Source organism: Oncorhynchus nerka, linkage group LG25, assembly GCF_034236695.1.
Source record: "Oncorhynchus nerka isolate Pitt River linkage group LG25, Oner_Uvic_2.0, whole genome shotgun sequence".
Taxonomy (NCBI): Eukaryota; Metazoa; Chordata; class Actinopteri; order Salmoniformes; family Salmonidae; genus Oncorhynchus; species Oncorhynchus nerka.
In genome coordinates this window covers 23,493,277-23,518,855 of record NC_088420.1, presented here as the reverse complement: position 1 = coordinate 23,518,855, position 25,579 = coordinate 23,493,277, and the positions used below count along the sequence as shown (strand labels likewise).

Sequence of the window (25,579 nt, the reverse complement as noted above, 5' to 3'; positions counted from 1 at the left end):
ACCAGATTAGGGTGGCCGCGGCCACGCGGTGTGGAGCGTTTGTATGACGATATATCTTTCAAAAACGGCATGGTAGAAAGGACTTTCAACACATACTGAACAGCTCATGTTATAGACAGAAGCATGCTACATGGCAGACCAATCCGAACACATCTCCCGGCATGTCCAGCCCATCCATTATCTCAGCCAATCATGGCTAGTGGGAAGGCTCCTGTCTTTTTCTGTGACTATACCAAATAGGCTCGTAATTTAACTATTTTATTTGTATTTATGGGATAGAAAACAACTTAAGGCACATGAAAGTTCACATATTCCAGAATGCATTTCTGCCAAAAAAAACGCATCTAGATTTAAAAAATGGTTTACATTCAAATGCCTCTCCTGTGAAGTAGTGACATGCGACATACACCTAGTTTCCTTAATCAGGTTACAAATTATTAACATGTGCCTCACAAGTAATACAACAATCAAGCAACCCAGAAAAGTGCAAAAAATATCCCATATTTTAACATATACAGACTGAGAAACAAGGTCCATGAGGTCAATAACTAAATAAATACTGTTGAAGTAATATGGCTACAGGTTCATCTGCCTCCCCTAAAGCCCATTCTTGTGGAAAGCTGCTATAGACCACCAAGTGCTATCAGTCAGTATCTGGATAATATGTGTGAAATGCTTGATAATGAATGTGATATCAACAGAGAAATATATTTTCTGGGTGATTTAAATATTGACTGGCTCTCATCAAGCTGCCCACTCAAGAAAAAAACGTCAAACTGTTACCAGTGCCTGCAACCTGATTCAGGTTGTCTGTTAACCTACCAGGGTATTTACAAACAGCACAGGAATGCAATCATCAACATGTATTGATCACATCTTTACTAATGCTACAGAAATGTGCTTTAAAGCAGTGTCCAAATCCATAGGATGTAGTGATCACAATATAGTAGCCATATCCAGGAAAACCAAAGTTCCAAAGACTGGGCCTAATATAGTGTATAAGAGGTCATACAATACGTTTTGTAGTGATTCATATGTTGTTGATGTAAAGAATATTTGCTGGTCTGTGGTGTGTAATGAGGAGCAACCAGACGCTGCTGGTCTGTGGTGTGTAATGAGGAGCAACCAGACGCTGCTGGTCTGTGGTGTGTAATGAGGAGCAACCAGACGCTGCTGGTCTGTGGTGTGTAATGAGGAGCAACCAGACGCTGCTGGCCTGTGGTGTGTAATGAGGAGCAACCAGACGCTGCACTTGACACATTTATTTATGTGCACGCACCCATTAAGACAATGAGGATGAGGAATTTAAAAATGGAGGCAAAAGGTATGGCAAGTAAGTCTGGCAGCCCAACTGGCAAATGTACTGCAAATTAAGAAATCATGTGACTAAGCTAAATTTAAATTAAAAATAAACTATACTATGAAAAAAATATGAATTATATAAAGAATGATAGTAAAAAGCTTTGGAGCACCTTAAATTACATTTTGGGGAAATTCATTCATTGAATCAGGTGGCTCATTTATCACAAAACCCACTGATATTGCCAACTACTTTAATTACTTTTTCATTGGCAAGATAAACAAACTTAGGGATGACATGCCAACAACAAACGCTGACACTACACATCCAAGTATATCTGGCCAAATTATGAAAGATAATAATTATAATTTTGAATTCCATAAAGTCAGTGTGGAAGAGGTGAAAAAAATATTGTTGTCTATCAACAATGACAAGCCACTGGGGTCTGACAATCTGGATGGAAAATTACTGAGGATAATAGCGGACGATATTGTCACTCCTATTTGCCACATCTTCAATTTAAGTCTACTAGAAAGTGTGTGCTCTCAGGCCTGGAAGGAAGCTAAAGTCATTCCGCTACCCAATAATAGTAAAGCCCCCATTACTGGCTCAAATAGCTGACCAATTAGCCTGTTACCAACCCTTAGTAAAAAATGGTGTTTGACCAGATACAATGCAATTTCACAGTAAACAAACTGACAACAGACTTTCAGCACGCATATAGAGAAGGACACTCAACAAGCACAGCACTTACACAAGTGACTGAGAGAAATTGATGATGCAATGATTGTGGGGACTGTCTTGTTAGACTTCAGTGCAGCTTTTGACATTATCGATCATAGTCTGCTGCTGGAAAATCTGATGTGCTATGGCTTTACATCCCCTGCTATAATGTGGATAAAAAGTTACTTGTCTAACAGAACACAGAGGGTGTTCTTTAATGGAAGCCTCTCAAACATAATCCCGGTAGAAGCAGGAATTCCCCAGGGTAGCTGTTTAGGCCCCTTGCTTTTTTCAATCTTTACTAACGACATGCCACTGGCTTTGAGTAAGGCTAGTGTGTCTATGTATGCGGATGACTCAGCAATATACACGTCAGCTACTACAGCGACTGAAATGACTGCAACACTCAACAGAGAGCTAGTTCGTTTTGGAATGGGTAGCAAGGAATTGTATTTGGGACAAATCATTCACTAAACCCTAAACCTCAACTACATCCCAAATTAATAATGTGAAAATTGAGCTGAGCTGTCATGGTCAAAACACATTGATAAAACAGTAGCCGAGATCAGGAGATGTCTGTCCATAATAAAGCGCTGCACTGAATTATTAACAAAACTATCAACAAGGCAAGTCCTGCAGGCCCTGGTTTTGTCGCACCTGGACGACTGTTCAGTAGTGTGGTCAGGTGCCACAAAGAGGGACTTGGGAAAATTGCAGATGGCTCAGAACAGGGCAGCACAGCTGGTCCTTATTTGGTATAGTCACAGAGCGCTAACATTAATGATATGCATGTCAATCTCTCATGGCTCAAAGTGGAAGAGAGATTGACATCATCATTACTTGTTTTTGTAAGAGGTGTTGACAAGCTGAAGGTACCGAGCTTTCTGTTTAAAATACTAGCACACAGCTCGGACACCCATGCATATCCCACAAGACATGCCACCAGAGGTCTCTTCACAGTCCCCAAGTCCAGAACAGACTATGGGAGGCACCACAGTACTACATAGATCCCTGACTACATGGAATTATATTCCACATCAGGTAACTGATGCAAGCAGTATAATCAGATTTAAAAGCAGGTAAAAATACACCTTATGGAACAGCAGGGACTGTGAAGTAACACAAACATAGGCACAGACACATGCATACACACACATGATAACATACGCACTATACACATACATACACATGGATTTTGTGTTGTAGATTTGTGGTGGTGGAGTATGTGCCTGAGGGCACACACTTAGTGTGTTGTGAGTTCTGTAGTGAATGTATTGTAATGTTTTGAAAATTGTATAACTGCCTTAATTCTGCCGGAACCCAGGAAGAGTAGCTGCTGCCTGGATCCATAATAAATACAAATACAAACAACTGATCTATTACCAGTGTGATCATTTAACTTACCTCAAATGTTGATTTTTTTGTAATGGTCTGAAGAACAACAGGAATAACTACAAGAACAACAATTCAAGCAAAGCCAATATGTGGTGATAATGTTTGGGCCTATAGCCTACGGCACTAACCTCATTATTACAGTACTGTTTTGTGTATAGGTTATGTTTTTTAAGTCATGGAAAAAATTTTTTTAAGGTAGATCTCGGCTTGCATTTTGACTGTGATCTCATTTTGACTGAGAATGTGATCTCGACTCAAAAAAGGTTGGTGACCAGTGCTTTAGAGTAATTGCACAGTTGGAGCCTGGATATAAATCAAATAAATTATTTGGCTCCCCTCATCCCTCGTCCCTCTCCCCTCCCTCTCTCGTTCTCCACAGGTACCCTATCCAGTCACCCAGGCCGGGTTGCTATGGTGACAGGGAGGACTCACCTGGAGTGCGCAACTACGGCAATCGGGCCCCTGACGAGCTGTTTGATGTCTACTGCTTTGCCAAGCAACTGCAAGGTACAATCAGATGTTAGTCATCCATGGCCTTGCAATGTTCCAGACGCCCCAGGAGCTACGATGCTGAATCAGCCTGACTTAATTCTCCTGTTAGGCAGAGAAAGAGATTCACGTCCTATTACCTCTGGTTGGGAACCACTGATTTAAGCTGTAGCTGGGTGGTGAGTAATAATGCCGTGGCCAGGATCAGGGAAACTGCTACAGGAGGATGGAGTCATATTCACAGAAGGTGCCTTTAAAATAGATCTGGGTAATTTGTTACTGTGCAGAGCCAGACCTGTCAGTTAATAGTTCTACAGGAAGTAGATGAGATAATTTTATGAGAAGTGTAATTCTTGACACCTTGCAAATGACTGGGCTATCTAGCTGGATAGGATGGATGTTCATTGTCAGGTTCTATGGTTCTGAGTGTTCTTCTGTGAAATGACTCTGCATGACTCATGGGTCATTGCTTCACTGACCTCCTGTTCAATCTTGTCCGTTGACACTTCTTATATTACCTTTCACACCACTCTAACCATCTCGTACTTTATTCTCATCATATTCCCCTATCTCCCCTGTTACTCCGTACCACTTCACCTCCCATACCTATCTCTCTTTCCCCTCACACTATACCTCATTATACCTCCATCTCCATCCCCCTCTCCCAGGTGAGGTGTTCCACTCGTCTGTACCAGAGAAGCTGAGCCTGGCCACAGCCTCTACCCATTGCCACTCTCTGGGAGCCCAGCTGGCCACGGCAGGGCAGCTCTACCAAGCCTGGCAGACTGGCCTGGACCAGTGTGACCCAGGCTGGCTGGCCGACGGCAGTGTGCGCTACCCCATAAACCTTCCCCGACGCAACTGTGGCGGGGATGATCCGGGTGTGCGCACTGTCTACCACAACCCCAACCGCACTGGTTTCCCAGACACCACCACCCGCTTTGACGCCTACTGCTACCGAGGTAACGGCCGGGGTCGACATCGCCACGGCAACCTTTCTGTTTAATTTCTGTTAATTAGTCCGGGTTGTTTGTCTCATGCATGAATTAATGAATTATCACAGAGGGGATTCTGTGACATTTTGGTCCCTTCTGGGATCTGAAGTCTTCTACTGTAGCAATCAGCTAGAGCCCAGTATCAGCATTTCCAAGCTCTCAATGCAGACTTAGAGAGAGCCAACGGAGTTCTATACACTGGCTGCAGCCTCAATGTCCTTGCAGTGTCATTCTAAAGTGTTTATAATGTTGCTGGACCACTGGAGATTTGTCTAACTTAGTTTCAAATTCACTTTGGAGCAACGGTAGGCTCCAGTGTGCTGTGGATTTGATTGTGTTTGTGCAGAGTGTGATCTGCATTAGACTGCATTAGCTCCTCAGTGTGTCATGGAGAATGATTGACAGGCACTAAATTGATACAGACGTAATGAAGTCTTATCTTAGACTTTGCCCTTAAGTAAAGTCACCCCAGGAGAGTGTAAAAACGTATCTTAATATAATATGTATGCTTTCTTAATTAAAGCAAAACCAAAAACAGAGGTCATCAACATCTAAGAATATGGATGATTCACAGCTTATTGCAAACATGGCAGCTTATTGCAAATATTAATTTTTTAAAGCCATGCTTTATTGCCAGGAAAGCAAATAGGAATGCTAATATATTTCTCATATAATTCCAGAACGTGAAGCAGGAGTCCAGGCAGCCCAGCCAGTGGGGTTCCTCCAATACAGAGACCCAGAGGCCAATTCCTCAGACACTGAGCCCCAGCACTCTGCCCCCTACCCCCATCCCTCCACCTGGACTGGCATGGCAGACCTGGACAAGGAGGGCATCAGCTCCATCACTGGAGGCAACGAGTCCTCCGAGATCTCTGAGGAGCACGTGGTAATCCACCTCCGGCCAGGGGAGAGTACCCAGGGCTGGGGAGAGGAGAACCAGGAGACCAAGGGGCGATCTAAGACTGGGGCCCCTCAGAACCCATCCTCCAGCCCCAATACCAGCACCCTGGGTCTGTCTGTCCTGGAGAGTCTAGAGACCCACGGAGGTTCTGCCCAGGAAGAGGTGGAGGGCGAGGGGGATGAGGAGTGGCGTTTCGGGTCGTCCGACTCCCCTCTGTCCTCCCAGGCCTCTCCAGTGCTCCAGACCCAGACAGCCAATAACATTCTCCACAGCTTCGTCAACAACCTGATGAAGCCCTTCAGGTATTGGACAGGCTCTGTGGAGGCTGGCACAGAGGCATCTCTCCCAGCCACACCTGCCTCACTTCCCGAGGTGAGAGGAGTACAGGATCAGACAACCCCGGGGTTGGCTATAGTCACACCCACCGAAGGGAAGCAAAAGCTGGGCAGTAAAGGAATCACGGACAACGCTATCATAGAGCATCGGATTCGAGGCTCCTTGCTCAAGACATCCATCAATGGACTCACCAGCACAGAGGAGGGTCTGCCTGATCAGGATAGAGAGGTGGTCACGTTAGTCCCATTGGGCCCTGTGATCCAATACACACTCACCCAGCCTGGGAGGAAGGGTCCTAGCATGTCCCTAACCAACCCTCAAGGATCATCGTCTAATGGTAAGAACCACAATCCATCAATCAGAGAGTCTATGTGGGTTGGCTGAGTACATCGTGTCTCCTTTCAGTTTAGTTCCTTTTCTCTCTAAAAGTTGCTTTCTTTTTCCGTTCCTATTTGCTCCACCTCAGTGTTTCTTCCAAATCAATGGCTTGTGTTAAATTGAAAATGCGTTGTTTACGAAGGTAGTAAATTGAAAATATGTTTTCTGTGGATGCCAGCTCAGGTCCTTTATTGCTTCAGCGGTAAATAAAGTGAAGGTTTGTTTCAGACTATTAAACACTGTCTCAGGACAATATTTACAGGAGTAATGGAAGTATAATAGACCAAAAAAAGTTTTTATATAAAAATAAAAAAAACATTACATTTGGCATTATCAAATTAAATGTTATTGGTCACATACACATATTTAGCAGATGTTATTTCGGGTGTAGTGAAATGCTTGTACAGCCTTCCTCTAGTTGTTTTTCCTAGACACTACAGTATCTCTGTGTTGCAAATGGTCCAATTTCCAGAGTATCAGAACACCACTCGGTACTTTCCTTCTTTGGTTTTCCTAAGGAGAAATTACATTAAATATATGTGCACTTTGGGTGTCTATTCAAATCAAATCAAATACAGACGTATTTGTCACATATACAACGGGTGTAGACTTTACCATGAAATGCTTACTTATGAGCCCTTCCCAACAATGCAGAGTTAAACAATAAGAATAAATGACACAAGAATGAAGCTAAATATCAGTACCAAACCAAAATCAATTCAAATGAAATCTTATTTGACACATGCTTCGTAAACAACAGACTTACAGTGAAGTACTTACTTACGGGTCCTTTACCAATGAACAATTAAAGATAAAGAATACTTACTTACGGGTCCTTTACCAATGAACAATTAAAGATAAAGAATACTTACTTACGGGTCCTTTACCAATGAACAATTAAAGATAAAGAGTACTTACTTACGGGTCCTTTACCAATGAACAATTAAAGATAAAGAGTACTTACTTACGGGTCCTTTACCAATGAACAATTAAAGATAAAGAGTACTTACTTACGGGTCCTTTACCAACGAACAATTAAAGATAAAGAGTACTTACTTACGGGTCCTTTACCAATGAACAATTAAAGATAAAGAGTACTTACTTACGGGTCCTTTACCAATGAACAATTAAAGATAAAGAGTACTTACTTACGGGTCCTTTACCAATGAACAATTAAAGATAAAGAATAGAAATAAAAAATGTAAGTAGTGACACGAGGAATAAATACACAGTGGATAACACATAACGAGTAAAAACAACATGGCTCTATACAGGAGTACCAGTAACGAATCCATGTGCAGGGATACAAGCTATTAGAGGTAGATATGTACATAAAGGCAGGGTAAAGTGACAAGGCATCAGGATAGATAGTAATAAGGTATTTGAGGTAGATATGTACATAAAGGCAGGGTAAAGTGACAAGGCATCAGGATAGATAATAATAAGGTATTTGAGGTAGATATGTACATGAAGGCAGGGTAAAGTGACTCGGCATCAGGATGGATAATAATAAGGTATTTGAGGTAGATATGTACATAAAGGCAGGGTAAAGTGACAAGGCATCAGGATAGATAATAATAAGGTATTTGAGGTAGATATGTACATGAAGGCAGGGTAAAGTGACTAGGCATCAGGATAGATAATAATAAGGTATTTGAGGTAGATATGTACATGAAGGCAGGGTAAAGTGACTAGGCATCAGGATAGATAATAATAAGGTATTTGAGGTAGATATGTACATAAAGGCAGGGTAAAGTGACAAGGCATCAGGATAGATAGTAATAAGTTATTTGAGGTAGATATGTACATAAAGGCAGGGTAAAGTGACTAGGCATCAGGATAGATAATAATAAGGTATTTGAGGTAGATATGTACATGAAGGCAGGGTAAAGTGACTAGGCATCAGGATAGATAATAATAAGGTTTTTGAGGTAGATATGTACATGAAGGCAGGGTAGAGTGACTAGGCATCAGGATAGATAATAATAAGGTATTTGAGGTAGATATGTACATGAAGGCAGGGTAAAGTGACTAAGCATCAGGATAGATAGTAATAAGGTATTTGAGGTAGATATGTACATAAAGGCAGGGTAAAGTGACAAGGCATCAGGATAGATAGTAATAAGTTATTTGAGGTAGATATGTACATGAAGGCAGGGTAAAGTGACTAGGCATCAGGATAGATAATAATAAGGTATTTGAGGTAGATATGTACATGAAGGCAGGGTGAAGTGACTAGGCATCAGGATAGATAATAATAAGGTATTTCAGGTAGATATGTACATAAAGGCAGGGTAAAGTGACTAGGCATCAGGATAGATAATAATAAGGTATTTGAGGTAGATATGTACATGAAGGCAGGGTAAAGTGACTAGGCATCAGGATAGATAATAATAAGGTATTTGAGGTAGATATGTACATGAAGGCAGGGTAAAGTGACTAGGCATCAGGATAGATAATAATACGGTATTTGAGGTAGATATGTACATGAAGGCAGGGTAAAGTGACAAGGCATCAGGATAGATAATAATAAGGTGACATGAAGGCAGGGTAAAGTGACTAGGCATCAGGATAGATAATAATAAGGTATTTGAGGTAGATATGTACATGAAGGCAGGGTAAAGTGACTAGGCATCAGGATAGATAATAATAAGGTATTTGAGGTAGATATGTACATGAAGGCAGGAAAGTGACAAGGCATAAGATAATAATAAGGTATTTGAGGTAGATATGTACATAAAGGCAGGGTAAAGTGACTAGGCATCAGGATAGATAATAATAAGGTATTTGAGGTAGATATGTACATAAAGGCAGGGTAAAGTGATAAGGCATCAGGATAGATAGTAATAAGGTATTTGAGGTAGATATGTACATAAAGGCAGGGTAAAGTGACAAGGCATCAGGATAGATAGTAATAAGTTATTTGAGGTAGATATGTACATGAAGGCAGGGTAAAGTGACTAGGCATCAGGATAGATAATAATAAGGTATTTGAGGTAGATATGTACATGAAGGCAGGGTAAAGTGACTAGGCATCAGGATAGATAATAATAAGGTATTTGAGGTAGATATGTAGATAAAGGCAGGGTAAAGTGATAAGGCATCAGGATAGATAGTAATAAGGTATTTGAGGTAGATATGTACATAAAAGCAGGGTAAATTGACAAGGCATCAGGATAGATAATAATACGGTATTTGAGGTAGATATGTACATGAAGGCAGGGTAAAGTGACAAGGCATCAGGATAGATAGTAATAAGGTATTTGAGGTAGATATGTACATGAAGGCAGGGTAAATTGACAAGGCATCAGGATAGATAATAATACGGTATTTGAGGTAGATATGTACATGAAGGCAGGGTAAATTGACAAGGCATCAGGATAGATAATAATACGGTATTTGAGGTAGATATGTACATGAAGGCAGGGTAAAGTGACTAGGCATCAGGATAGATAATAATAAGGTATTTGAGGTAGATCTGTACATAGTTATTTCCCCTTTTGTCCAGGTGGGAGAGAACAGTGAGAAGTGCAATTAACATTGCTTCATCTCTGGGTCTGTCGGGGCAGTACGCAAATTGGAGTGAGTTGATCTGTGTAATGATCAGCCTTTCAAAGCTCTTCATAATTACAGATGTGAGTGCTATGTGACAATGGTAGTTACACCAGCCTCTGAAGCTAAGTAGGGTTGGTCCTAGTTGGTCCCTGGATGAGAAACCAGATGTTCCTGGAAGTAGTGTTGGATGGCCAGTAGGGGACACTCTTTCCTCTGGTCTATAATTTTTTTTGCAGTGATTGGGGACATTGCCCTGTGTAGGGTGCTGTCTTTTGGATGGGACGTTAAAACCGGTGTCCGGACTCTCTGTGGTCACTAAAGATCCCATGGCACTTATCGTAAGATTAGAGGTGTTAACCCCGGTGTCCTGGCTAAATTCTCAGTCTGGCCCTCATGACCACCTAATCATCTCTAGCTTCCAATTGGCTCCTTCATCCCCCTTCCTCTCCCATGCAACTATTCCACAGGTTGTTGCTCTAAATGAGAATGTGTTCTCAGTCAACTTACCTGTAAAAATAAGAGTTAAATAAATAAAACAAAGCAATTTAGGTAGGTTATCTTGGATTTCTGGGTAACAGCGACAGTGGTTGTCAGCTTGAAACATGTTGGGATTACACACTGGGAATGAAGAGATTGAAAATGTCTGTGAGGCCCAGTGGTCTTGTTAGTGTTAAAAAGTCTTTCTTTCTACAAAAAAAGTAAAGATTTTTAAAAAGTCACTAAATAACAAAGTCGGGTTGGAGCTCGTGAGATGACGACCTTCTCTGTCGGCGCAATCTTTCATCTTAGGTCCAGAGCCATCACTAAGCCAGCTTCCAGCAGTGCAAAGAGGAAAATGAAAGCAGAGAATGAGGCCGGCCAAAGCAAAAACTCAGAGAGCCAGAGTCAGTGCTGCAGTGATGTGTTTGGCTCACCGGTGTGAATACATAGAACTCAGTTGATCTGTGTGTGTGTGTGTGTGTGTGTGTGTGTGTGTGTGTGTGTGTGTGTGTGTGTGTGTGTGTGTGTGTGTGTGTGTGTGTGTGTGTGTGTGTGTGTGTGTGTGTGTGTGTGTGTGTGTGCATCAGTGTGTGTGTGTGCATCAGTGTGTGTGTGAGCACACGTGTGTGTGTGTGTCTCTGTGTGTTATGTCTACATCAGTGCGTGTGTGTGTGAGCACACGTGTGTGTGTGTCTCTGTGTGTTATGTCTACATCAGTGCGTGTGTGTGTGCGTGTTCATGTCTACTTCTGTGTCTGTGGCTCAAGGACCTGGGATTTTGAGCTAGCATCCAAACCCCAGTTAATTCTCCACAGAGCTGAGCTAGGCGTGTGGGTCGTAAAGGTCATCTTATTGGGCTATTCCCCGCATGAAAGCCCTCCGACTTCAAACCACAATCAATTCCTGTGATTCCTCGGCTGTTTGAAGGAGGGACAAACAGGCAACCAGGCAATGTTTCATCTTACGGCCACCACTTACACAGCCACCAGAGCTAAAGGGAGAATAGAGAGAGAAATCTAAAGTCTCGCACAGAGGTGTTTAAATAAGTTCAGTGAAGGTAGGGCTCCTTCTATGGCCTGGGCTTCATTAGATACAAAAACTGTTGCTATCCTCCCTGAAACCAAAACTCCAAACCCAAGGCATTAATCTTTTACACTGGGTGAAAATCTAGCTTTAGTCTGCGTACATTATTCTCAGCCTCTTTCCAATTAATGCAGGACTGGCTAGGTGTTCCTCGCCTCGCTCGCCAGCATTCACGTCTACCCCAATTACGATGGCCCTGGGTGAGTGTAGGTGGTCATTATCACCATGGCAATGATGAGCGGATGGAAAACGCGAAGGATGAAAAAGAAGAGAGGAGAGAGGAGGATGCATTTGGAAGGGGCTTTTGAGATGTTTTTTATTACATTTTTTTACAGGAAGCTGTTGAATGAATGTTTCCTCTTAAAGTGGCATCACTCGCCAGATATAAACTATGTTATCGGCGCCGCAGGCTGTTGCTTCCTCTAGGTAGTCTACATTATTGATTCTGCCATTTTTATTTTTATGATTGGCAGGAAAAACATTGCATGTGAATCTTGACACCTCAATCAAAGAAATGCATGTTTCCCCATTTCCCCACACAGTCTTAGCAAAGCATCGTGGGAATAAATCTTTGTGATGAAACATCACGTCACTCCAGATAGATGTGTGACATGATTCACATGCCACACAATAACTTTTCCCAGTCGTCTTTATTAGATGCCATATCTTACAACAGTATAGTGCTGAGGATGTGTGTGTGGTGTGTGTGTGTGTGTGTGTGTGTGTGTGTGTGTGTGTGCTAGCTCGCATATGTATGTGTGTGTGTGTGTGTGTGTGTGTGTGTGTGTGTGTGTGTGTGTGTGTGTGTGTGTGTGTGTGTGTGTGTGTGTGTGTGTGTGTGTGTGTGTGTGTGTGTGGATGTGTGTGTGTGTGTGTGTGTGTGTGTGTGTGTGTGTGCTAGCTCGCATATGTATGTGTGTGTGTGTAACAGAAGTGCTGAGGCTGCACTAGTACACTGTGTCCTGGGGAGGCTTCAACTCCTCTCCCATTATGCTGTGTGACTGGAGGGTTCGACTCCGCTTGTTTACCCCAGAAAGACATGTACAGCTGATTTACAGTACCGCTGTCACTGAAAACACACAATGGAGCACATCATTGACTTGCCTTGATTTAGTCATTTGTGGGCAGTTTATCACGGTATGACAACATTTGTTTTGCAGGATTTTTATGTGTTGACTTTAAGCCAAAACTCACAACAAAAGATAGCAGTGGAATACGCCAATCGAAATACTAGGCCGTGCATGAAATATTTGTATTTCTTATATCAGCCATTAGAATAGATAATTAGACTTGATTAATTAATTTAATCACTCAATAACTCATCATTATGTGAAGGCAAAGTGGTTAATTAGCTATTCACATTATTAATTGGACAATTACACCATCTACAGCTCTTATGTAAATGAACCTGTGCTCACATACTGTAGCACATAGGGGGTGGAGTCAACATGCAGACCCCTGAATCATTTAGTATTGATTTAATATTTCATATGTGGACATATAGTATTTGTCTATGTTTCTCCCCACAGTAATTAGTTGTATTATGTAGTACAGCCAGAGGCCCTGCTGTGGTTCTTTGCACACCAGAGTTAGCTGTGCTTTGCTGTTTAGAGCTACAGTAGAACTCTAGCTGCCTAATATGGTAATACTATGAGGATATTCACCGCTAAAAACCAACCCACATCTAGTCTGAATTATTCATTGTGTAGATACATTAGTACATTACCTAGGAGCACAGGAGGCTGGTGAGAGGAAGACAGATCATAATAATGGCTGGGATGGAAACCACATGTTTGGTACTATTCCATTCATTCCGTTCCAGCAATTCCCACAAGCCCGTCCTCCCCAATTAAGGTTCAAACAGCCTGAGCTAGAAGGAGCATAGCGGTGCGGTTAATCTGAATAATCAAGGGTGTAGATATGCAGTAGTCAATGAAGGATGGTGTTTTAAAGAAAAGCTTTAGTATCTTACACTTGGTCAGTTTTAGCCAAGGAATGCATTGTTTGCAGTTTGGTGTCTGGTCTAGGAAAGTCAAATCAAATCTAATCCAATTTAATTTGTCACATGTGCTGAATACAACAGGTGTAGGTAGACCTTACCGTGAAATTCTTACTTAAAGCCCCTAACCAAAAATGCAGTTCAAGAATTAGGGTTAAGAAAATATTGACTATATAAATGAAAGTGAAAAAACGTATTAAAAAGGAACACAAGAAAATGACATAACAATAACAAGGCTATGTACAGGGTGTACCGGTACCGAGTCAATAACAAGGCTATATACAGGGGGTACCGGTACCGAGTCAATAACAAGGCTATATACAGGGGGTACCGGTACCGAGTCAATGTGCAGGGGTACAAGTCAGTCGAGATCATTTGTAAAGTAACTATGCATAGATAATAAACAGCGAGTAGCAACAGTGTAAAAATGATAGTTTCTATGGAATGAGAAAAGTGTGAAATTGCCTTACCAGATCCTCTTGTTTTGTGTATGTTGGGCCTGGTACGCAGTGTGGGTCTGATACTGTGCTTTGTACTGGAATACAAGGAGGCTGCACCATTATTGGAATGACGACAGTAATCCAAATTAATAAATATTTTAGCAGATTTAGCAAAATATACATAAATAACATTGTTGGAATGAATGAGGGTTCACCTCCAGTATACAAGTAAATAACCAGCCTTCCTACGGCGCAACACAACAACCAATCACCATTTAAAGTCTTACACTACATTCCTGTTTGCATATTAAACCCTATTAACTATGTCTTACATCTGGGCATAGATACTGTATCAGAATAGATAAAGAAAATAAAAAGGCAAATAGATAATGAAACTATGGATTTTAATTAATGAAATATAATGACTGCTGCACTGATTCCTAATTAAACACGCATTTAATTGCAATCATTCAAACTATTTCCCTCCCATACTATGTTAATGAATGTGTGTTGTCACTCTGCAGGATTCACAGCAGTGGGACCCGGTGTGAATAGCAAGGCCGTGGAGGCTGTGAATGGATCAGGAGGCCCCCTCCAGGGCATTTGGGGTGGGTTGGCTTCATCCCTAGGGACCCCGGAACCATACCCAGGCAGCCAGCTGAGATGGGCCCTGAAGGCCATGAAGGGCTCCAAGCTGGAGGCCCCAGGACAGGGACACGTGGCCTACATGGGGAAGGATTCCACCTGGGAGCCCATGGAGGCCAAAGCGGGGCCCCTAGAGGTCATGACCCTGTCTACCAACCCAGAGAGCTACTCTGGTGAGGGGAGAGATCAGAATGAGGACCGCAGCATCCCCCGATCCATCGTGGAGAGAGAGGACAAAGAGACAGAGGCAGAGGGAAGCGGGAGAGGCGGGAACGACTTTCCAGGTGGCTTTGGATCAAACAGTGACATGAACCCAGGCAGCGGTGCCAGCAGCAGCACAAAGCCTCTTCTGTCTGGATTGAAACCCACCGAGACCCAGAGCCAGAACCAGACTCTGACAGAACACACCACTATGTTTCAGTGGCAGCTAGTGGACGAGCCCACCACCTCATCTACTGCTGCCTCTGCTGCTGGCTCCAGCCGGGGCCCGGGGAGTACCGCTGAGGAGGCCAGGGGAGAGATTGTCTATGTCCGACGCCCTACTGAGAAGCTCCTTCCAACCACCTCCAGTAAGAAAGATGGCTTCCCCCCTGTGATCAGAAAGCAGAGCCTGAGTACAGCCAGGGGGACTGAGAGACAACGAAGCCCAAATGAGGCCACCACACCTGGGTTCACCTCCAGACCTGCAGCTTCTATGGAGCCCCTGACAACCATCAAAACTTCCAAAGCAAACAACCAGAGAAACGACTCCAGTGATTCTACCTCTACCAAGGAGCCACCCATCTCCATTGCACGGGTTCCGGTAGATAGAGAGGAGACAGCTAGTACCACATCTCTGACCAGAGATGGACCCCAAACAACTGCAGCTTCGACTCAGCTGACCACGGCGTTGTCCTTTCTGAAGGGCAGCGACCATGAGGAAGAGTCCAGGTTAGCTGTTTCAGAATCATTCGTGGTGGGAAAAGGATGGAAGCCATTGGGAGGGATGAAGCCCACGTCTAAGGAGGACAAAACCCCTGTGACCACAGAGAAGACGGAGAAGAGAGAGAAGACCACGTTTGGTGTCGTTATGCCCAGCTGGGGCGTTGGCCTCAACCCTTCAGGTATCTTCCCTTTTCTATTTTATTGTCACCATTATTAGCCTTTATCTAATAATAGTATGTAATCATATAATCCATTACTCCTCTAAACCATAGGAGGGGAGCTGAGGCCCCATGATCAATTTAATGCATGATGCTGCAGATGCTCTTTGTCTCTCTCTCTCTCTCTCTCTCTCTTTCTCTCTCTCTCAATTCAATTCAATTCAAGGGGCTTTATTGGCATGGGAAACATGTGTTAACGTTGACAAAGCAAGTGAGGTAGATAATATACAAAAGTGAAATAAACAATAAAAAGTAACAGTAAACATTACACATACAGAAGTTTCAAAACAATAAAGACATTACAAATGTCATATTATATATATATATATATATATATATATATATATATATATATATATATATATATATATATATATACATATACATACACAGTGTTGTAACAATGTACAAATGGTTAAAGTACGCAAGGGATAATAATAAATAATAAATAATAATAAATAATAATAAAATAAATAAGCATAAATATGGGTTGTATTTGCAATGGTGTTTGTTCTTCACTGGTTGCCCTTTTCTTGTGGCAACAGGTCACAAATCTTACTGCTGTGATGGCACACTGTGGAATTACACCCAGTAGATATGGGAGTTTATCAAAATTGGATTTGTTTTCGAATTCTTTGTGGATCTGTGTAATCTGAGGGAAATATGTCTCTCTAATATGGTCACACATTGGGCAGGAGGTTAGGAAGTGCAGCTCAGTTTCCACCTCATTTTGTGGGCAGTGAGCACATAGCCTGTCTTCTCTTGAGAGCCATGTCTGCCTATGGCGGCCTTTCTCAATAGCAAGGCTATGCTCACTGAGTCTGTACATAGTCAAAGCTTTCCTTAAAGTTTGGGTCAGTCACAGTGGTCAGGTATTCTGCCACGGTGTACTCTCTGTTTAGGGCCAAATAGCATTCTAGTTTGCTCTGTTTTTTTGTTAATTCTTTCCAATGTGTCAAATAATTATCTTTTTGTTTTCTCATGATTTGGTTGGCTCTAATTGTGCTGCTGTCCTGGGGCTCGGTGGGGTGTGTTTGTGTTTGTGAACAGAGCCCCAGGACCAGCTTGCTTAGGGGACTCTTCTCCAGGTTCATCTCTCTGTAGGTGATGGCTTTGTTATGGAAGGTTTGGGAATCGCTTCCTTTTAGGTGGTTGTAGAATTTAACGGCTCTTTTCTGGATTTTTGATAATTAGTGGGTATCAGCCTAATTCTGCTCTGCGTGCATTATTTGGTGTTCTACGTGTACTCGGGGGATATTTTTGCAGAATTCTGCATGCGGAGTCTCAATTTGGTGTTTGTCCCATTTTGTGAATTCTTGGTTGGTGAGCGGACCCCAGACCTCACAACCATAAAGGGCAATGTGCTCTATGACTGATTCCAAGTATTTTTAGCCAGATCCTAATTGATATGTTGAAATGTATGTTCCTTTTGATGGCAGAGAATGCCCTTCTTGCCTTGTCTCTCAGATCGTTCACAGCTTTGTGGAAGTTACCTGTGGCGCTGATGTTTAGGCCAAGGTATGTATAGTTTTTTGTGTGCTCTAGGGCAACAGTGTCTAGATGGTATTTGTGGTCCTGGCGACTGGACCTTTTTTGGAACACCATTATTTTGGTCTTACTGAGATTTACTGTCAGGGCCCAGGTCTGACAGAATCTGTGCAGAAGATCTAGGTGCTGCTGTAGGCCCTCATTGGTTGGTGACAGAAGCACCAGATCATCAGCAAACAGTAGACATTTGATTTCGGATTCTAGTAGGGTGAGGCCGGCTGCTGCTGCAGACTTTTCTAGTGCCCGCGCCAATTCTTTGATATATGTTGAAGAGGGTGGGGCTTAAGCTGCATCCCTGTCTCACCCCACGACCCTGTGTGAAGAAATGTGTGTTTTTTGCCAATTTTAACCGCACAGTTGTTGTTTGTGTACATGGATTTTATAATGTCGTATGTTTTACCACCAACACCACTTTCCATCAATTTGTATAGCAGACCCTCATGCCAAATTGAGTCGAAGGCTTTTTTGAAATCAACAACGCATGCGAAGACTTTGCCTTTGTTTTGGTTTGTTTGGTTGTCATTTAGGGTGTGCAGGGTGAATACATGGTCTGTTGTACGGTAATTTGGTAAAAAGACAATTTGAAATTTGCTCAGTACATTGTTTTCATTGAGGAAATGTACGAGTCTGCTGTTAATGATAATGCAGAGGATTTTCCCAAGGTTACTGTTGACACGTATTCCACGGTAGTTATTGGGGTCAAATTTATCTCCACTTTTGTGGATTGGGGTGATCAGTCCTTGGTTCCAAATATTGGGGAAGATGCCAGAGCTAAGGATGATATTAAAGAGTTTTAGTATAGCCAATTGGAATTTGTTGTCTGTATATTTGATAATTTCATTAAGGATACCATCAACATCACAGGCCTTTTTTGGTTGGAGGGTTTTTATTTTGTCGTGTAACTCTTTCAAGGTGATTGGAGAATCCAGTGGGTTCTGGTAGTCTTTAATAGTTGATTCTAAGATTTGTATTTGATCATGTATATGTTTTTGCTCTTTATTCTTTGTTATATAGCCAAAAAGATTGGAGAAGTGGTTTACCCATACATCTCCATTTTGGATAGATAATTATTCATGTTGTTGTTTGTTTAGCATTCTTCATCAAACCATTTGTCATTGTTGTTCATTTTCTTTGGTTTTCTATTCGAGATTTTTAGATTTGCTGAGAGGTCAAATATACTGTTAAGATTTTCTTCTGCCAAGTTTACACCTTCACTATTACAGTGGAACGTTTAACCCAGGAAATTGTCTAAAAGGGATTGAATTTGTTGTTGCCTAATTGTTTTTTGGTAGGTTTCCAAACTGCATTCCTTCCATGTATAGCATTTCTTAATGTTACTCAGTTCCTTTGGCTTTGATGCCTCATGATTGAGTATTGCTCTGTTTAAGTAGACTGGGATTTTGCTGTGGTCTGATAGGGGTGTCAGTGGGCTGACTGAGGTCAGTGATAAAGTAGTCTACAGTACTACTGCCAAGAGATGAGCTATAGGTGTACCTACCATAGGAGTCCCCTCAAAGCCTACCATTGACTGTGTACATACCCAGCATGCGACAGAGCTGCAGGAGTTGTGACCCGTTTTTGTTGGTTATGTTGTCATAGTTGTGCCTAGGGGGGCATATGTGGGAGGGAATGCTGTCGCCTGCAGGCAGGTGTTTGTCCCCCTGTGTGCTGAGGGTGTCAGGTTCTTGTCCGGTTCTGGCATTTAGGTCGCCACAGACTAGTACATGTCCCTGGGCCTGGAAATGATTGATTTATCCCTCCAGGATGGAGAAGCTGTCTTCATTAAAGTATGGGGATTCTAGTGGGGGGATATAGGTAGCACACAGGAGGACATTTTTCTCTGTTAAGATAATTTCTTTTTGAATTTCTAGCCAAATGTAAAATGTTCCTGTTTTGATTAATTTAATGGAGTGAGTTAGGTCTGCTCTATACCAAATTAGCATACCTCCTGAGTCCCTTCCCTGTTTCACACCTGGTAGTTTGGTGGATGGGACTACCAGCTCTCTGTAACCTAGAGGGCAACCAGTAGGTCTGTCTCCTCTATACCAGGTTTCTTGCAGGATGACAGGATGATGTCTGTATTACCGATTTCTTTGGTGAAGTCCGGGTTCCTGCTCTTTAGGCCAAAGGCAGATGACCTCAGGCCTTGGATATTCAAGGATGATATAGTGAAGGCTTTTTGTTCCATAAAGTGTCCAATGTTGTTGGCCGTGGTTTGGCCTCAGGCCAGTAAGTGTGAGCAGAGCCTGCTGAGCATCTGGTACATGCCATGGGCCTGTTTGCCTGCTCACTACCTGGGTGTATGTGTGACTTCCATGTTGAGGCCCTCTTTGCGGGGGTGGGCAGGAGTGGCATAGGTCTGATCTGAGGGGGCCTAAATGGGGTGTGGGCATGGTTGACGTGGGGGGGTGTTGATTGTTTGGGGTTGGGGTGTGGATGTGTCTGGGGGTGTTGTGGTCTGGATGTAAGTCCTCTTGGCGTGGGTCCTCTATGTATAGGTCCAGGGGGGTTCCTGCAGGTCTGGGAGGGTGTCTATTGATCTGTTGCTCCTGTGTGAAGTGTTGGGGATACGTTTGAGAGCGAGTCCGGGCAAAGGTGGGCACTGCTGCCTGTAGAGGTGGACCTGGTCTGTCTGTCTGTCTATATATATATATATATATATATACACACATTGATTATACCAACCGTTAGGAACATATTGAGTTGAACCCCCCCTTTTGCCCTCATAACATCCTGAATTTGTCATGGCATGGGCTCTACAAGGTGTCGAAAGCATTTCACAGGGATGCTGGCCCATGTTGACTCCAATGCTTCCCACAGTTGTGTCAAGTTGGCTGGATGTCCTTTGGATGATGGACCATTCTTGATACACATGGAAACTGTTGAGTGTGAAAACCCAGCAGTATTGCAGTTCTTGACACAAACCGGTGCGCCTGGCACCCACTACCATACCTCATTAAAAGGCACTTAAATACTTTGTCTTGTCCATTCACCCTCTGAATGGCACATATACACAATCCATGTCTCAGTTGTCTCAAATATTAAACATCTCCTCCCCTTCATCTACACTGATTGAAGTGGATTGACATCAATAAGGGATCATAGCTTTCACCTGGATTCACCTGGTCAGTCTATGTAATGGAAAGAGCAGTTGTTCTTAATGTTTTATACACTTATTATATATTCCTCTCCACCGTCTTCCTCTCTATTGGACCTCAGAGAGTGCTTCTGTAAACAAAGAGGAGCTGTGAATTGGTAGAATGGAAGCAGCCTTAGTGTAGTACTTGGTTAGTTAGACAGGCTGTGAGAGGCTGAGATCTTAGGCCCCGGCAAATCAATGTTGACAGAAGCTAGAAGATGCGAGCTGTAATTGACTCTCTCTCCCGCTGTCTCTCGCAGAGCAAAGCCCTTCGTCCAAGTTCAGAATGATACAGCATGTGTAGAGACTCAATCTGCTCGCCCTCTCTAACTTGTTCACATTAATTCACCCTGATGGGAATGGGTTTTAAGCCTCACCCATATATTTTTTACTCTGCCATGAAGGCTGGAGGGAAGATAACATCCTTGGTTGAGGAGTTTGTTCTCTTGGCCTCGTTTGAAATCCACACAGTAGGGCTGAGTCACAGCTAAGAAAGTTCTCGTGAAATATTTAGTGCCTATTTCAGTGGAAAGTTGATGTCTGGTAAAGGAACACTGATGTCCCATGTAGAATATATGACTATGAACAAATGATGCGATGCTGACATCTGGGAGCATTTTATTGGTCACATGCACATATTTAGCAGATGTTATTGCGGGTGTAATGAAATGCTTGTGTTCCTAGCTCCAACAGTGTAGTAGTATCTAACAATTCACAACAATACACACAAATTGAAAGTAAAAGAATGGAATTAAGAAATATATCAATATTAGGACAAGCAATGTCAGAGTGGCATTGACTAAAATACAGTAGAATAGAATACAGTATATACATGTGAGATGAGTAAAGCAGCATGTAAACATTATGAAAGTGGTCAGTGATTCCATGTCTATATCATGATACAAGGCAAGACCCAGATGGAGACACGGGAGGCAGATGGTTGGAGTCTTACAATATTTATTAATCCAATAGGGTAAAGCAAGAGAATGGTTGTGGAGAGGCAAAAGAGTCAAAACCAGTCCAAAAGTCCAAAGAGTCCAAAAGGTACCAAAGGGCAGGCAGAATCAAGGTCAGGGCAGGCAGGATGTTCAGGCAGGCAGAATCAAGGTCAGGGCAGGCAGGATGTTCAGGCAGGCAGAATCAAGGTCAGGGCAGGCAGGATGTTCAGGCAGGCAGAATCAAGGTCATGGCAGGAAGGATGTTCAGGCAGGCAGAATCAAGGTCAGGGCAGGAAGGATGTTCAGGCAGGCAGAATCAAGGTCAGGGCAGGCAGGATGTTCAGGCAGACAAAATCAAGGTCAGGGCAGGCAGGATGTTCAGGCAGGCAGAATCAAGGTCAGGGCAGGAAGGATGTTCAGGCAGGCAGAATCAAGGTCAGGGCAGGAAGGATGTTCAGGCAGGCAGAATCAAGGTCAGAGCAGGCAGGATGTTCAGGCAGGCAGAATCAAGGTCAGGGCAGGCAGGATGTTCAGGCAGGTGTAGCCGGTGCTATTCTGCACCGCTGTAACTCTGCGTTGTGTGTGGTTGATAGAGACTATAAACGTGGACTTTGGAGATCAGGTAGTTTTAATCAAGCAGAACTGACTCTCTGCATCCTGCATCTGCATCCAAAAGGAAATAAAACATTTGTATAGCACATCTGTTCTGAGAATCGTGGCCTCTTTCTACAACAGATGCACAATAGGAGGGACTGGGATCATTTGAGGAGCTAGCTATCGTTCACACATACAATAGCCTGCTAATACCTTAGCTCGCTATTAACCACATGTTGAATTCAGAATGTTGATATCATCCTAAAAAGTACAATTACAAGTGCATCTTAACAATACCATCCACTTATGAGTAACCTCTAAATATACATCATTATTCATGAACAAAACACTGTGTGTATGACTTTGTACTTAAAAGAATCAAACTTTTCTGAAGACAGAAAAAGCGTGCCTACCTCTCTCAGTGCATCAAAATGATTTGAGCACGAGCACGCCGGGAAAAACGTAAGTACACACTCCCCTTCTCTGGTGAAAACCTGGTGAAATTCACATAGTACTTTAACAACTGTTACATTCACCCCTCCTGAATTTCACCAACCTTGTAAAACAACAAAATAACCTACCAAGCTCAAGGCTTAATTCTGAATTCAGCTCAAAGCTACCCATTTTTTATTTTTTATTTTTTTTATTTCACCTTTATTTAACCAGGTAGGCTAGTTGAGAACAAGTTCTCATTTGCAACTGCGACCTGGCCAAGATAAAGCATAGCAGTGTGAACAGACAACACAGAGTTACACATGGAGTAAACAATTAACAAGTCAATAACACAGTAGAAAAAAAAGGGGGGAGTCTATATACAATGTGTGCAAAAGGCATGAGGAGGTAGGCGAATAATTACAATTCTGCAGATTAACACTGGAGTGATAAATGATCAGATGGTCATGTACAGGTAGAGAAATTGGTGTGCAAAAGAGCAGAAAAGTAAATAAATAAAAAACAGTATAAAAACAGTATGGGAATGAGGTAGGTGAAAATGGGTGGGCTATTTACCAATAGACTATGTACAGCTGCAGCGATCGGTTAGCTGCTCAGATAGCTGATGTTTGAAGTTGGTGAGGGAGATAAAAGTCTCCAACTTCAGCGATTTTTGCAGTTCGTTCCAGTCACAGGCAGCAGAGTACTGGAACGAAAGGCGGCCAAATGAGGTGTTGGCTTTAGGGATGATCAGTGAGATACACCTGCTGGAGCGCGTGCTACGGATGGGTGTTGCCATCGTGACCAGTGAACTGAGATAAGGCGGAGCTTTACCTAGCATGGACTTGTAGATGACCTGGAGCCAGTGGGTCTGGCGACGAATATGTAGCGAGGGCCAGCCGACTAGAGCATACAAGTCGCAGTGGTGGGTGGTATAAGGTGCTTTAGTGACAAAGTGGATGGCACTGTGATAGACTGCATCCAGTTTGCTGAGTAGAGTGTTGGAAGCCATTTTGTAGATGACATCGTCAAAGTCGAGGATCGGTAGGATAGTCAGTTTTACTAGGGTAAGCTTGGCGGCGTGAGTGAAGGAGGCTTTGTTGCGGAATAGAAAGCCGACTCTTGATTTGATTTTCGATTGGAGATGTTTGATATGAGTCTGGAAGGAGAGTTTGCAGTCTAGCCAGACACCTAGGTACTTATAGATGTCCACATATTCAAGGTCGGAACCATTCAGGGTTTTGATGCTAGTCGGGCATGCGGGTGCATGCAGCGATCGGTTGAAAAGCATGCATTTGGTTTTACTAGCGTTTAAGAGCAGTTGGAGGCCACGGAAGGAGTGCTGTATGGCATTGAAGCTCGTTTGGAGGTTAGATAGCACAGTGTCCAATGACGAGCCGAAAGTATATAGAATGGTGTCGTCTGCGTAGAGGTGGATCAGGGAATCGCCCGCAGCAAGAGCAACATCATTGATATATACAGAGAAAAGAGTCAGTCCGAGAATTGAACCCTGTGGCACCCCCATAGAGACTGCCAGAGGACCGGACAGCATGCCCTCCGATTTGACACACTGAACTCTGTCTGCAAAGTAATTGGTGAACCAGGCAAGGCAGTCATCCGAAAAACCGAGGCTACTGAGTCTGCCGATAAGAATATGGTGATTGACAGAGTCGAAAGCCTTGGCAAGGTCGATGAAGACGGCTGCACAGTACTGTCTTTTATCGATGGCGGTTATGATATCGTTTAGTACCTTGAGTGTGGCTGAGGTGCACCCGTGACCGGCTCGGAAACCAGATTGCACAGCGGAGAAGGTACGGTGGGATTCGAGATGGTCAGTGACCTGTTTGTTGACTTGGCTTTCGAAGACCTTAGATAGGCAGGGCAGGATGGATATAGGTCTATAACAGTTTGGGTCCAGGGTGTCTCCCCCTTTGAAGAGGGGGATGACTGCGGCAGCTTTCCAATCCTTGGGGATCTCAGACGATATGAAAGAGAGGTTGAACAGGCTGGTAATAGGGGTTGCGACAATGGCGGCGGATAGTTTCAGAAATAGAGGGTCCAGATTGTCAAGCCCAGCTGATTTGTACGGGTCCAGGTTTTGCAGCTCTTTCAGAACATCTGCTATCTGGATTTGGGTAAAGGAGAACCTGGAGAGGCTTGGGCGAGGAGCTGCGGGCGGGGGGGGGCGGAGCTGTTGGCCGAGGTTGGAGTAGCCAGGCGGAAGACATGGCCAGCCGTTGAGAAATGCTTATTGAAGTTTTCGATAATCATGGATTATCATAGGGTCATAGGCCCTGAACCATAGGGTTCAGGGCAAGTGAAAGTTGGTCAGGCCTTCAACTGCCCCTAGATGCATAGTGCCTCTTACACTATATCTACATTCTTAGCCTTAAAAAAAAATCCTGTACTAAATCATCTCTGTACTATGTTAAATTTACACCTTCTGGTGGGTTGACTCTATTAGTCTCTTTACTGGTTTAACTACCCTCCCCGCCCTTGTGCGACCTGCCACAGGCTAGGGGCCATAGTAACTAACGGTGGCTCTGGCCTTAGATCATTGATCAGAGGTGGGTTTGAAGGAATCAGCTCCAGAATCTCAGAGGTGCTTCCCTGGTCATTTTCCTCAAGAAAACAAGGTTCTTCTGGCTCTGACTTTCCATCCGATGTCCAGAGCTCGGAGTAATTGCTTGAATCCTCCGCCAGCCAGGATGCACTTTCCTCCCCAGAGTCCTCCATGTCTTCCCTGTCCAGTCCATCGCCGGAGTGGGTGACCTCTCCTGCATCTACATTGATTGAAGGCCCTGCAGCATCACTGTCATTGAAGTGCACTGCATAATCAATTTCAAATGGCAGGAAATTCACCTGCAGCAGTAGATTCCTGTGAACCACTTTCTCTCTGCCGTAACGGTCTTGGATTATGTACGTGTGAGTTTGTGGATTGACTGAAGTCACTGTGAAAATCTTGGGGTTCCACTTGTCAGCCAACTTGCGGCGGCCCCTTTCACCCTTGTTGGCGATGAGGACACGATCCCCCATGGACAAACCGATGCCTTTAACCCGCTTGTCAT

At 43.3% G+C, this 25,579-nt stretch overlaps 1 protein-coding gene across 1 annotated transcript in view; it reads left to right on the top strand.

Moving 5' to 3' along the window:
* LOC115109244 (neurocan core protein-like) overlaps positions 1–25,579 on the top strand; it is a 204,321-nt gene that overhangs the window by 29,216 nt on the left and 149,526 nt on the right. Inside the window, exons 5-8 of the mRNA XM_065009929.1 lie at positions 3,798–3,925; positions 4,576–4,869; positions 5,583–6,476; positions 14,598–15,821. Coding sequence (XP_064866001.1) covers positions 3,798–3,925; positions 4,576–4,869; positions 5,583–6,476; positions 14,598–15,821 — 2,540 coding nt within the window. The remainder of the gene's footprint in view (positions 1–3,797; positions 3,926–4,575; positions 4,870–5,582; positions 6,477–14,597; positions 15,822–25,579) is intronic.